Source organism: Gymnoscopelus braueri (assembly GCF_963280865.1).
Source record: "Gymnoscopelus braueri genome assembly, chromosome: 3".
NCBI lineage: Eukaryota > Metazoa > Chordata > Actinopteri > Myctophiformes > Myctophidae > Gymnoscopelus > Gymnoscopelus braueri.
This window is the reverse complement of record NC_137612.1, coordinates 51537858-51553149: the sequence shown is the minus strand read 5'-3', so window position 1 is coordinate 51553149 and position 15292 is coordinate 51537858. Positions and strand designations below refer to the sequence as shown.

Sequence of the window (15292 nt, the reverse complement as noted above, 5' to 3'; positions counted from 1 at the left end):
CCCTTTATTACAAATATCCTGAACCCAAACCCGACAATGGAAGAAATAGAAATGAGCATAACTTTTGAAGGAAACAGCCAGAGACAAATACAAACAAATTCCCATACAATTTGGACCCAAGGAATTCATAAAAGTGGTTGTTAAAGATTCAAGCCCATCTTGACTCTATTAGGCTACAGGACAAAAATAGCACCCAAAAAAAAGGACTGGAAAATGTTCACATATATATATCTGTTTTTACTACTTTTTCTTACTAAGTGCATTTTCTTAATCCTTGAAGTGTGTATTATAAGATTCTGCCACAGGTACCACACTGAAATAATGTCTTACAGGGTTCATTTTTCACCCTATGTTACACATACCCAAACCCAAAAAGGGAAACATAGCAAATCTTAGGAGGTATACAACATACAAATGAACACATTTCCATACAATTTGGACTCCATGAATTCATTAAGATTGGTGTTATTAAGATTCAAGCATATCCTGACAAAAAATATTTTAAAAAACTGAGACAACAATTTTCAGATTACATCTACATTTATCTTTTTACTAAATACTTGTTGTTGATTTTTTTCTTCCAGATTATCTTCTCATAATCATTGGAGTGTGTATTTAAAGATGCTGCCTGAAATAAAGGTGCGTGCGTGCGTGCGTGCGTGCGTGCGTGCGAACGTGCGTGCGTGCGTGCGTGCGTGCGTGCGTGCGTGCGTGCGTGCGTGCGTGCGTGCGTGCGTGCGTGCGTGCGTGCGTGCGTGTGTGTGTGTGTGTGTGTGTGTGAGAGCATGCACGTGTGTGCGTCCCTGCATTCCCAGTAGGCTATGAATGCTTTTGTGGCCCCTGGAATCTCCAAGAGAGAACTTTCAACTATCAGGCTCCTCTCCTGTGGAACCATCTTTGAGGTTTGGTCCAGGACGCAGACACCCTAAGTTTAAGAGCAGGCTAGCTTCAAACTTTACTTCCATTGACCATTTGGAGAACAACAGCACCATCATCATCCATAGTCTCTAATGTCACCATAGCCAGTGCAGTGCCACGTTTGATTAACAAATGGCATGACCTGCCTGGTGAGACATGTTCAACAACTCTTTTGAACTGTAGTGTGGTGTCTACATATATACAAGCTCACAACGCGTCACGGCAGCGCTGAGCTTAAGTAGATCTGATCTGCTATTACAATTTCTGGAAAAGAAATGCATTGATATTGATAGGAAAATGTTTTACTTTTGAAGACCTACGTATATTTAAAAGCATGTACTTTTGAATACTCTAACTCAAGTAAATTTGACTTGGCAACTTTCACTTGTAGTAGTCGAGTAGCATAATATTAGACCAGGAGTCTCTATACTTTGACTGAAGTACTGGGTCCAGTTCAGTACTTTGTCCACCACTCATTAGATGATATTGATGATGGTGATGATAATGATGATGATGATGATGATGATGATGATGATGATGATGATGATGATGATGATGATGACGATGATGATGATCCATCATGACTACTAGGCCTTTTCAGTAAAAACAACAGGCCAATAATTCTCTGAATTCTGAATTCTCTGTCATTGATCAGTGTCAGTGATTGTGACTCTCTGACCTGATTTTTATAAACACACCCCTTTGAATCTTGACTCTTGATCAGAGGCTTTCAGTCTAATGTGTGGGTGGTTGACTTGACATGGCCTTTTTGTGGTTCCGATGCTTGTCAAGTAATATATACACCTATATAATTAATCATTCATTTTTGATATTCTTTTTGTTCATTCTTATAGTTTTTTAAGAGACGCTGTTGGAGAAATTAATGATGAATTGCATGAATCATCATTAGGTACCGTGCATTCGCCGAACATTCTCACATTAATCAGCACAGTAACTATACTGATGATGATTCATCCAATTCATCACTAATCATCCCCACTATTTTCAACAGAACATGAGCTCATAGTTTGACTATCCAGTATCCCAATAATTTTTTGCAACTGAAATAAAACTAAGAAATATTTGTGCAACTATTTGGACACCCTTGCGGAAGAAGCGTCCTTCAACCCAGAAGGACAGAAAACACATTCTTAGGAAACAGAGGAGTCAGTCCCTGTTCTTTTAATAGATCCATGGTTGTCACAAGGAGAGATTTATCTTGTCACTTTCCCTATAATGAATCTAATACATTTGTCACATCAAAATCTATGTTTCCATGTTGCCAGAGGTGTTTTTTTTACCCTACCATGCTCTCTAGGAAAGATCTCTAAAAGAGAGCCCATATGTTCATACGTCCAACTTTCTACACAGTAAATCCTCAGTGTTAATTTACAGTATCTATTTGTAACTCTTAGTGTGTACGAATGAACCAATCGGACACTCAGAGTTAAATGAGCAATCATTGTTTCACTGTGTAAGTTTGCACATGAAGTGCACTGTAGGCCTTTTTATGAGATCTCAGAACAGTTTACTGTCAATGACAGTTCCCAGATATTTGTAGTTTGTAACCTGTGTGTGCGTGCATGCTTACATGTGTGTGGTGTGTGTGTGTGTGTGTGTGTGTGTGTGTGTGTGTGTGTGTGTGTGTGTGTGTGTGTGTGTGTGTGTGTGTGTGTGTGTGTGTGTGTGTGTGTGTGTCAGCTGCTCTAAGGTGAAGAACAATGTTGATTTTATTGGTGTTCAGGTGGAGAGAGATTCCTGTACACCACTCTGTAGATTGTCTTATTGTAGAACGAGTCATCAGAAAACTTGATGGTAATTACATTTGCAGGAGTTATTGCTTCTGCAGTCATTTGTGAACCGAATGAATGAGGCCGCTGAACTGAAACTCCTTTGGGGACTTCACCCCTAATACACTGAACCCATCTTTGTTAACCCATTACGACCTGAGACCGTTTCTACAAATGCCTTCTAAATCCTAACACTTTTCTGAAAAGAATTATGTTGCTATATCAGTGGTGCTCAAACATTTTCATGTCAAGGACCCCCAAAATGATATGTATTTGGCCACGACCCCCACCTTCAGCGGAAATAGAAATTTTTTCAGTGAAGAGATTTAGTGTAGAGGGAAAACAGGGGGCCTGGTATTAACCCCTGGGGTGGGGGATTCCGGTCAACTATAGGGTTTAAGTGGTTAAGTCGACTTACTCACTCTGATTCGGGCGGCTCTACTAGTTGCTCCTAAATCTAGGCTGGTGACCTAGGGTGACTCCTCCCATTGGACCTCAGGCTTGCTAGTTAACAATAACAATCTTTAAATCGAAATAAAAAAACAAAACAAAAGAAAGAAGCCTTTTTAACCCCCTAATGGCAAAAATGTATGCATCTATTGTCACTGAAACTGTTATTGTGTGTTGCTGTCTTGTCATCCATTTTTTTTGTTCAAATTGAGTTTGATAAGTTGTTAAGCACTTTGTAACTTTGTTTAAAAAGGTGCTATATAAATAAAGTTTATTATTATTATTATATTATTAGTAAGTCATGATTCATTCTGGTGCAGGGGTTTCATTGTCATTATTGTCATTATTGTTATTATATTGTAATTTTCTTCTCACTGGAAATAATGATATGAGATTGACTGGATTTTTGATTGATTGATTGAATACGTTATTAACAGTTTACAAAAAGTACAGAGATACAGCTTTACAATAATGTTAAAAGGATAACACAAAACGCCCTCAGGGCTTGTTTCCATTGTGGTCCTAGGGAACTTCTTTAGTACTACCACTCTATTGCAGTGTCTGCTGATGTTGTTGGAGATGAAGGACAAATTTGGGCTAAATTGTAACCTCGCATCACCAGGCTTTCGCAAAATTATGATGTTTTCCGTAAATGTTTCCTTTAACCACATAAACCCTTATTCTGGTCATGTCATAATAGGCGAACCCTCGCAGAAAATACCCGATCTACAAGCTTGTAAAGTGAGCAAAAATAAACGAATAGTTGACAGCATATTTTTTGCAGCAATACGATAAAACTGTATAGGCATATTGCATGGTAGGTAATTCAGATGAATGTTCTTGGTACATTTACTCTGTACTATAATCTGTATAGGTACATTCACTCTGTACTTTATTCTGTACTCGTTAATTTACTCATTGATACATTTATCAATTTATCATAGAGCTTGTACTCTTCTTGGAATATATCTTTGTTTCTATCCCACCTGGAATTCAGAGCACCCTAAAATGGTCACTTTAAAAACCAATTTTGCACCCATAATTGATTTGTTTATATCTTGTATATATTTTATTAACTCTACTTGCATACTTTTTTAATTGATTGCTTTTTTTCTTCATCTTGCATGTTTTATTATTATTTTATGTGTTCTGCAGTCCATGATTTGCAGAAAACTTTTGCTTGCTTTTCACTCAAAGCAATGGTTTTAGGACAGTTCTTGTTCAGATTATAATTTCATAATTTCCTTTGCGGTGACATTAATTCTCATTTAGTGTCTTCATCTTCATCAATGAATGATAGCTGTGAGAAACGACAAAAAAGGTTGTTTTCAACATCCTTTCCAAGAAACCATCGCGTGGTTGTACTTTGCAAATTTTAATATGGCGTTTCCACCTCTCATGTGGTTATTATCTGATCTTCTCTCATGGCAAAACAATGAAATCTGCATATTTCCACCACAGACGTCACATATCTTTCCTTTGTTTTCTCGATGAGAGGCAAAAACATTAATTATAGCCATAAATGTATGGAACCCAACATTACTAATATAAACTACTCCCCATACATTAACTTCATGTAACTTATAATTAGCTTAAAATAGAAAAAAGTAATTCTAATGGTGAAAAATCTCTAACAGAGCTTCTTGGCTAGACTGCCCCAACGCTCCTGATTTCGTGTATAGAGGGGCGGGTGTATGAGCCGGCGAGAGATTGCGCCTGATCCCCATTGGTTCACCGATCTGTCCGTCAACCCCCGCCCCGTTAACACAACATTACGAGCGACGCCCACTGCACTCTGGTTGGTTGGGAAATGAAACACTTCCTCATACCGAGTACACCGACTCGCTGGGCCAGGCTTTTATTTTTTAGCAAAACTAAACAATAAAAGCCTGGAGATCGAGGCTACTTCTTGGCTGAAAGATGGTGCTTTAAAATGCTGCTAAAGAATGATTTGTCAGAATTGTAAGGGAACAATGGAATTATTTGTCAAATTAATAATGATATGAATGATAGCCAAAGCTCAACTGAGTGTGAAGTGTGTTCTGTGAAAGGGTATGACGCAAAGACCATTATTCAAATGTGTGTGTGTGTGCGTGCGTGCGTGCGTGCGTGCGTGCGTGCGTGCGTGCGTGCGTGCGTGCGTGCGTGCGTGCGTGCGTGCGTGCGTGCGTGCGTAAATCCACCATCACCATTGTTCGTCAACATGTAATGTAAGGGCCAAGATGATCTCACTGCAATGATTTTGAGCAGATCCGTCTGGTATCCATGCAGGCTATAGGTTGTGTCTCCATACCACACAGAAGACGAGGACACACTCCTCAGTAGCTCTGTAAAAGTGCAGCATCACCTCCCCAGTCAAGAAGTAAAGCATCTGGTGGGCCTTGTGAATGTGAGCTGGTGCTGATCGCCCACTTTGAAGCGTAGGCTAACCACTTAACCCATTAAAACCCGGGAAAGCATCTGTGTCATTTTAGATTTTAGCGTTGGCCATTCAAAAACAGCAGATCTACAAGTGTTTGTAAAATCTTGAAAGAACTACTGGTTTAGAGGGCATTTGTAGAATCGGCCTCAGGTCTTAAAGGAGTACTAAACCCAAAATATTACTTATTTTCTATCAATTACACACCCCGAGAAGCCTTGAATTCATGGAGATGTCTTTGTTTTTGTATCATTCCGAAGCCAATAATCTGATGACCGGCAGAGTCTCCTACTGAGTGTCCTCCTGACTGATGACCCGGTCATCGAATTATTGGCTTAGGAATGCGACAAAAACAAAAGAATCTCCATGAATTTACGGCTTCATGGGGTGTGTAAATTATTTTGGGTGAACTACTCCTTCAATGGGTTGAACCCATACTTTACTTCGTGTAGTGAACTTGTCGATCTGCTATTTTCGCCGATAGGTGAAATGGGAGGATAACTGCCTCTTCCCTCTGGAAGTCAATTTGTTTTGTCCTAGCAGTATTTCAAACCAGGTTGTGTGCCCTACTAGGGCCCCACCTCACCCCCTGGCCCCTATGGGCTGATTCATCATCTTTCCTTATCATACCTCTGTTACCACTATTGTGTCATCTAGGTATTTAAAAATCTGCACATATTCAGAATGGGATACACACTCATTGGTATGTTACTGTAATGAATGATGAGTTGTGCAGAAATGACAGAACACAGGCCGCAGTGTTGAGAGTCATAGACCTCGAGAACATCATATTACTTAACCACCTGCTTCACATCTGACAGAAACTCTAAAAAACTATTTGCATAGAAACAGATTCATTCCCAGCACCTGCAGGTTTATCATATAGTTAAGGGGCATGATGGTTTATACGCTGAACTGAAGTCAATAAACACAACCCTTACATACAGTGTGGCACTGGCAGGGGTCTCCAGATGCTACAAGATATTGTGAAGGCACAGAAACTCAGTATGCTCTATATATGACAACAGCAGATTTAAAACATGTAGAGACTTTGTATAGCCTCAGAGACCAGTTAGAAAATTCAGTAAAACAGAGGCAAGTTGGTTGTTGCAGTATACTTAAAGTGAATGCAAACACATTCTCTGGCCCTGCTGCTTTCCTGCCATTTGGTTTGCAGAGTGGGACTTTGATTGTCTTCGCCAGGCCGAAGGCATGGCAAAGACTATTCTTTGCACTCCGTCCGTCCGTCCGTCCGTCCGTCCGTCCTGCGCGCGTGTGTGTGTCCGTCTGTCTGTGGACAGCTAAACTAATTGGCCCGATCGCAGCAAAACTGTGAAAACTGTGCACACACACTCCCTGGATGCCAGAGCAGAACCTCTGCCCCGAATTCTTCAGATCGGCCTGTTATAGTGCCACCAAGCCTATTTTTTTATATTACTCCCACAGATTTTGTCGAAACATCACGCAAATTACATAGTATCTCTATAGTCATTAAACCAAACAGAGTTTGCAGGAGTAGTCTGTTTTGAACAAAATGCCTCAAATCATGGACACAGCGTTCGATTTCCGTGAAACTTTGCACGCACATTGTCAGTAGGCCGAGGAAGAAGTGCCACACAATTTTTTTCAAATCTGCCTCATGGTGACACTATAACAGGCCGATTCGTGTTTTTACCTATAACTGGACCGATCGGCGTGAAACTTTGCACGCACACTTCCTAGAGGCCAAGGAAAAACCTTTGCTCTGCATTTTTCACGTCGGCTTTTTGTAGCGCCACCAGGAGGCCGATTTTTGCAAAACATATTTCTTGATATTACTCCTACATATTTTGTCCAAACATCACGCAAATCGGTACACATTATCTCTTTAGTCATGTGACCTACACGCAATTTTTCATAATCCATCCTGATTGGCTAAGATTGACATGTAAAGTTTGCAGGAGTGGCTTGTTTTGAACTAAATGCCTCAAATCATAAACGCAGCGTCCGATTGCCGTGAAACTTTGCACGCACATTCCCACTAGGCCGAGGAAAACATACCACCCTTCACATTGCCCTATTATAGCGCCACCAGGAGGCCGTTTTTTGCAAAACACATTTTTTTATATTGCTCCTACAGATTTTGTCCAAACATCACACAAATTGGTACACATTGTCTCTATACTCATGTGATCAAGACAGATCTGTCAGATTTTTCCTTTGCCATCCTGATTGGGGAATTCCGAACATTGCTGGCCCACAATAACCTACCTGACCTGGCGGAGACCTGTGCTCCGAGGAGCACTTTTTCTAGTTAACATTGTGCTTTAAAGAGGAATTTCACTCACGTCTGGGGTTGATTTTTAAGATTTTAAAGTAAATGCTGGAGACAACAACTTGATTGTAGTGGGAGCAGTGAAGGAGTTAAATCGTCATCATCGCGGTGTGGGAACAAAGTTGAGAATAAAGGTTTGAAGTGATGACTCAGATAAAGCTAGCATATGCACATACGATTTAAATATCTTGAATCACACGTCACACTTCTCTTCACACTTTGGTTTCTTGACAGGATTTCCCACTTGCACCTGACACTTCATACAAACCACACTATGCTTCTGTTCAAACGTGGTTTACCCTGCGCCTTCGTGTGCATTTTCTACTTTTTTCAACTTATAGATGTTTTGGAAGCCGTCAAATGCCCTGCAGGTAAAGAATTTGTTTATTTCTCATATATTGTATATTGTTAAAACTAGACTAGTTAACCATATCTACAAGCTTACAGTGTGTCACATTGCAACATGTTGTGAACTTGTAGATCTGTATTTTTTTGCAGAATATTCACCTATATTTTCACAGAAATTTGAATGTTCACTATTTTCACAGAATGTTCACTTATTTTTATGGCATGCCCAGAAGATTGATGCTAGGGGTTCATGTGGTTAAAAGTCTTGTTCTTCTAACATTGATGCTTTCCCTGTGAGACATAAAGATAAGATAAGATTAAAGTAACATGTTTCCATTGACACTGTTAATAAATTCAAGGTAAGAGGGTAAATGGAGGAAGATGTGAAGACTGTCTTGCTGACCAGTTCCATCCTGGAGACAATGAATCGCAACAATGCAAACGTTGCACAACGTGCCAAATGGGTAGGTTTTATAGCATCAAACATTGTTTATTTCAATATGACTATTACTTGACATTACATTATTATTATGAATTACGGAATATAATAATAATAAATTGTACTTCTAGCTATGTAGGTATGAACTATTAAACAGCGATTAAATTACCATTTAAGTTATACTTTCAGTTTCACAAATATTGAAATCATAATATGATAATGTTTTGCTATTCTATCTAAGCAGCTCAAATTTAAAACGTATGTTTTGTTTCTCTACTCAGGGAGTGAAGTTGTATCACGCTGCTCGCCAACAGAAGATACAAAATGCCGGTGTCATTCAGGATACAGTCCCAGGTTCCCTGATTCTACTGTCTGCAAATGTGACCCTGGCTCTGGACTGAAAACAACAGGTACAGATATGGATCACACCCTTTGATTAAGATATCAATGAGATTTGTTTAAATGAATTTTAGGGAAATAAAGGTGACTTACTTAATCACTTAATTTCTTATTTCAGGGAAATCCATTGAGACCAAGGTTTCTTTTTTCAATGGTACCCTTACAGAAGGAACATTTACAGCAATAGGATTTTACCGACAAGACGTACACACAGAGAGACACACAATTCATAATACAGAAAGAATACAGTATATAAACCGTTTAAAATACATTCGTTAAGACAATTGTGTACGCCAGGCAGGTGCATATGGCTTCTTCGTTGAATCTGCTAATAATCTTAGTATCAAAGGGAACAAATTAGTCCAGTGACAAACTGTCCTGACATTTGTTCCATACAGTACATAAGGTGCACACGTGCTGAAGGCAATATTTCCCAGCTTTATGATACTACGTATGTCATTATTTTTGTATTCATTTGTTTTCCAGGAGGGATACCTGAATGCCATGAATGTGAAGATGGATATTTCTCCAAAGACGTGAACACATACTGTGTTAAATGGAGAGAGTACGTCGCATTGCTTTCGCTGCTCTGCATTCATTAATAATTATAAATATACAGTACACATTGGATACAAAAGAGCATTAGCATATTGAACACATCATTTCTGAAGACATGTTATCCTGTTAACATCGTTTCACTTATTTTCCTTTGGCCTAGATGTAACAGAAGTGGTGTCAAGTTTGCTGGAAACAAGACAGCCGATGCCATATGTAATGATGAGGGTGAACAACCTCAAGTCATTACACCGCAGCCCACCTCAATAAATGATACCCCCCGCAGCGCGCCCCAGACCCACAGTCCAGATGTGCCTAAGCATAGGACCACTGTTACACCCCTAGGGAAGCCTGCTGGGACCCTCCAAATGCCCGACATTGGTAAATGCTCTAAGCTTTCTCCTACTGCATGATACAAACATTTATTCTAGGTCTTATAATAGACCCTTGAACAGTGGTGTAAAGTAACTAAGTACATTTACTCAAGTACTGTACTTAAGTAAAATTTTGAGGTACTTTTACTTTACTGGAGTATTTCCAATGGTCTCTATACTTTTACTTCTACTCCACTACATTTCAGAGGCAAATATTGTACTTTTACTCCACTACAGTTTAAAAAAAACTTTAGTTACTAGTTACTTTGCAGATATAAATGATTACATTATAAAACATATACATTAACCACTTTAGCCCTATTTTATACCTAGGCTATTTGATATAGGCTAGGCTATTTTGATATAGACCCAATAGTGTTGTACTTTTACTCAAGTACATTTTTAATTCCGAACTTTTACTTGTAACAGAGTACTTCTACATTGCAGTATTGATACTTTTACTCAAGTAAAACATTTGAGTACTTTTTCCACCACTGCCCTTGAACTGCATAAACCACATGAACCATAGCATTCTGGGGCAAAAAAATGGCAAAAAAAAATCTACAACCTCACAACGTGTCCCATTGTCCCATTGTGAGCTTGTAGATCAGCTATTTTCGCACAAGAGATCATGTAGATGCAAAAAAGGAGGGGCTCCATACCCCCATGGAGAGGACTCTGGTCAGTGAAGTATATAGGCTTTAAATGGTTAATAACTCCCTGTTATTTCTTTACTGCAGCTTTAATGCTTCTTGGTTTTGGATTCATCACACTGCTGGTAGTGACTATATTGAGCTGTAAGATGATTATCAAGCCCTGCATGAAAACCTACAAGCAGCCAATGGCAAATGGTATGTAACACTCATTATTATAATTGAAGTGATACCACACACCATTCATATTCTTTGAGTTAATTCAGTGGTTCTCAAACCTTTTGTTTCAAGGGACCCCCCGTAACTGTGATTTGTACACTCTCAGAGTACAGAGCTGTACAGGGGGGGTCCCTGGACCCAACTTTGAGAACCGCTGAGCTCATTTCTGAAAGTCTTAACTTTGTAACTGTCTATTTTCAGCAAAACCAGGTTCTTTGTGTCGGAGCCCAGTTGAGGAAAGTGGTGACAAGGAAAGTGATGACAACAGTGACTCCACTCTGATCAAACTGGACGTGTGATACTGCGCTGTGTCAAATGACACAATGGGCTCTATGCAGCCATTTTGGAGAGAGATTGGGCCTCTTCTTACTTCCTTCCTTCCATTCTGGTTAAACAGAGTCAGGGTGCTGATATTGTGCATGTTGGCTCACTGGAAACACTCTGCTACACCAGTGGGTCTCAACTTGTGGTCCAGGGACCCTCATGGCTCCTTGAGGGGGTTCCAAATGGCCGCTTAAAAGGTGCGTAACTCTGAGAGGGGTCCTTGAAATTAAAAGGTTTGAGAACCACTGTGATACATGAAATGGAACAAAGCCTTCGTTATATCATTGGTAAAACCTTTGAAGGAAGTAAGGAAGAGGGCCCAATTTCTTTCTAACATGGCAGCTGTGCATAGTGACGTCCAAGGTCTGTGATCTATTGAAACTGAAAACACATTGAAACACTGAAAAGTGTTTGTAAACAGTAGCTCATATGAGGTAAAACAGATTATCTTTTGATTATCTTCAGTTGTAATTCAATATTTTGTGAATGATATGTTAACGGCGTTCATATACTATCTTACACATTTCTAGGTATCTAATGTAATTTAAACTTAAAATGTAGTTATGTGAATTTATTCTTGTCATCTTCTTTGATGCATAATGCATCGATGTTTAACAATATGTTTTGTATGCCTATCCTACTTATTATCCAAATTGGATTATTATTACATACTTTGGAAAAGGTATCCATGAAAATCTGCCTTTAAATGTATAACATAAATTCACAAAACTCATTGTCAACCAATTATCGTAATGCATATACAATATATTGTCGGTCAGAATCCTCGTTATTTCATCTTTTTTTAAATGATAAATTAATGCCCTATTTTATACTTTGGCATATGACTGTGTTGCGCAAAAGTAGTCACAATAGCGATCTACAAGCTCATGACATCTTGCATTGCAGATGCAAGTAGATCTGACTAAATAATAACTATGGATCTATTGGAACACAAATTTCCTTAAAAGTGACGTAGCCTAAGTAAAGTTTAAACCACCCGTCAGCAACGATATGAAATGTACATTATGTAGATACTTTTGTTTCACACGTTGTAATGAAGATGTATGGGCATGAGACAAACCCCTGAGACATTGTATATTCCAATAACATCAGAAACACTGAGTCATACATATTACCAATCATTGTAAAACTTTGTATCAAGACAGAAGGTTTTGTTGTGTCACTTTGCCAAAGCTGTGCCTATCAGGGCAGAGCAGATGCAATAACAAGTGTCAGTCTTGTCTTGTCTGTCTGTCTGTCTGTCTTTTTTTTGTCTGTGACAGTAGTAACTATATATTTCACTTATTAAGCAGTACATAGTGGAAATTGCTGATCTACAAGCTCACAACGTGTTGCATTGCGATGCATGGTGAGCTTGTAGGTCTGCGTTTTTTGAAAGTTTTGTCAAAGTTTAGCCCTATGCACATGGATCATATATGTACAATGACCCTGACAGACCATATGGCGTGGGTGTAGTTGTAGCATTTGAGTGCTTTTCTAGTGCTTTTCTGAAAGTGAACTTATTTTCCAGTAAAATGTTTCCATTCCTCTGTTTTTCTTATGTTTTATTTGATCAAGTTCCACTGTTTTTCTCATCTTAAAGCTGTTGATAGATGGTTTCCGAGGGTAGGTAGGGTGGAAGTTTCTTATTTGCTAAAATCATGCTCTTTTTCCTCCACATTTATACCTCACAGATACTCTCATTTCTCACTCTCATCATTCTCATTTCAAGCCTTGGAAACTTGCTGCAAATGTGAAAGATGTCATTGTTTCATTCCTTGTGTTACATTTTCCCCAGTACGAATCATCCTTACTGTCAGACAAACTATGAAAACAAGTCTTCAATGTTTTCCTTTTATTTTTTTCATATGCTTTAAAAAAACAAACAACCAACTTCAGCAAAGAAATATAGTTCTTACACTAGTATCCGGTATTTGCTCTGCTAAAGATTCCGTTCTTTAATGGGACTTCCAGTGACGCAATGAAATAGAAGAAACCACTAACATACTGTAGGCTATAGTATACAGACCACAAACGTGCAGATTTCAAAACTGTGAATCTATACTTTACAAACTAAGTTGCGGCACTTTGTACTGTGTGAATGCAAGTTAGTAATCCAGGAACTCAAAGCGTGGCTTCAAAGAAATATTGTTTTCTGTGGTTTCATACTTCATAGACATGACCACAATGCTGCACAAGTGTTTTGCTGATGTGACATACTGTAGGCTACAATTGTGAAGGATATATTTGTATACATTTATATTTTCAGTAAATACTTTGCATTATATCCAAAAATATATATTAAAAAAAACATGTTTTATTGTCATTATGTATGTCTTATTCATTTATATTGTGAAGCATGAAGGTCTGAAGGCCAATATATGCCTGCTCAGTATTATTATATATAATATATATATTCTTTGTTTTTCTTGTCTTAGCTGTTCTTTTCTTTTTTTATTGCTATATTGTCGTTGTTGTAACACAGTATGTTGTGGACCGCACAAAACTGTATTTCGCTTCTTGTACTGTACAAGAATAGTGTATTGTACAGTATGAATAGTGACAAATAAAAACTTTTTTATTCTGGTAAAACATTGTCACATTACAAATCATAACATTACATATCCTACTCCGTATAGATTTGAGCCAGGTATTCAAGTACTTGCTGACAAAACAGCATGTATTTTAACCACATGTACAGTGCATCCTGAATTTCCTTATTTTTAAGCAATGAACTTGGTCACCAGTTTTAACCTTACAGTGTTTTGCTGTATTGGAACTTACAACTAAAGGTTAAACCACAACATGTGACAGCACAAGCGAAATGTAACCCAATGTAACCTAAGCTGTGGGTGTTTCAGACTGAACAACCACGGAAATACGTACGTGGCGTGCGGCGTGCACTATGGAGGGAAATTCTGTATTCTGCAGTGGCTGCTATATGGCTAAGAAAAGCCCCACTTACTTTCCGTAAATACTACTGTAGAACTGACAAGAGAGTGCAATTGTAGGCTAATCATGGCAGGAGTGAGTGACCAGAGCCACTGAGAAAGCCAATGACAATGGCTCTGGGAGTGACGCATCATGCACTATAGTGCCTTGTTGGTGCAGAAGTGTGAGTGTAGGTGGGGGATTAGCTTAGCAGTTGTAGCCAGATGACGTAATATGGTGGGTTTGTCCACATGAGTGTTATACCCGAGAGAGACAGTTTCAGAAACCTTTTCATGACACTGACATATTAACTGGCTTCTGGGGGGTGTTTCATGTTAGTGTTGACTCAAATGACGCAACTGTAGAGATAATGAATTATAGAATAGTGTCCTTACCTCTTTATTATTTCTAATAAAGAAATTACATGTTATTATAGGCTATTGGTTGTTATTATTTATTTTATTGTTATTGTACTGTTTTGCTCTCTTTAAAAAAAAATCTCAAAGGCTCTTTACCAGTGGTGGACGAAGTACTCAACCCCAGTACTTGAATACAAGTACAGATACTAATCTTCCCATTTACTCCACTACAAGTAAAAGTAGTTCAATCAAAATGTTACTCGAGTAAAAGTACAAAAGTAATTTCCTTTAAATATACTTAAGTGCAAGTAAAAGTAGAGGTACATTATATATATATATATATATATATATATATATATATATATATATATATATATATATATATATATATATATCAATGCATTGCTGTAATGTTTTCACAATGAATTTATAGAACCTTGTAAGCGATGTAGTTTGTCGTCGTTAAACGCGGCAATCATTTGAAAATGTATTTACAAATTTGTATTTTTTTGTAAATTTGTGCTTTTTTCATAAAATGGGCTTCAGATAAGGCCATGGGTGTTCTTGGAGGTTTGTCAGGCTGATTCAGCTCGTTCTTCTCAAGTTTTGTTTTGAGTTGAAACAAGAACTCAAAAAAGTGGTGGATATATGGATAGGTTTGCAGGCCTGGATGACGTATTTCCGCTTTTATGTAGATCAGTCAGCGTTTTTCGGGCCAAGGACCTCTTAGCTCAGGGGTGGGCAGCATTTATTTCCAGAGGGCCATACTGACTTCACTAAAGTGAGTGAAGGGCCACACA

General features: G+C 38.5%; 1 protein-coding gene across 1 annotated transcript; it reads left to right on the top strand.

The window, feature by feature from the left end:
* Positions 1-8154: 8154 nt before the first annotated feature.
* Positions 8155-13528, top strand: LOC308082378 (tumor necrosis factor receptor superfamily member 4). The gene is made up of 7 exons (XM_080424104.1): positions 8155-8262; positions 8599-8703; positions 8960-9088; positions 9564-9642; positions 9796-10013; positions 10747-10857; positions 11080-13528. Exons 1-7 carry the CDS (start codon positions 8166-8168, stop codon positions 11175-11177), a joined length of 837 nt encoding a protein of 278 aa, XP_080280230.1. The 5' UTR covers positions 8155-8165; the 3' UTR covers positions 11178-13528.
* Positions 13529-15292: the final 1764 nt, after the last annotated feature.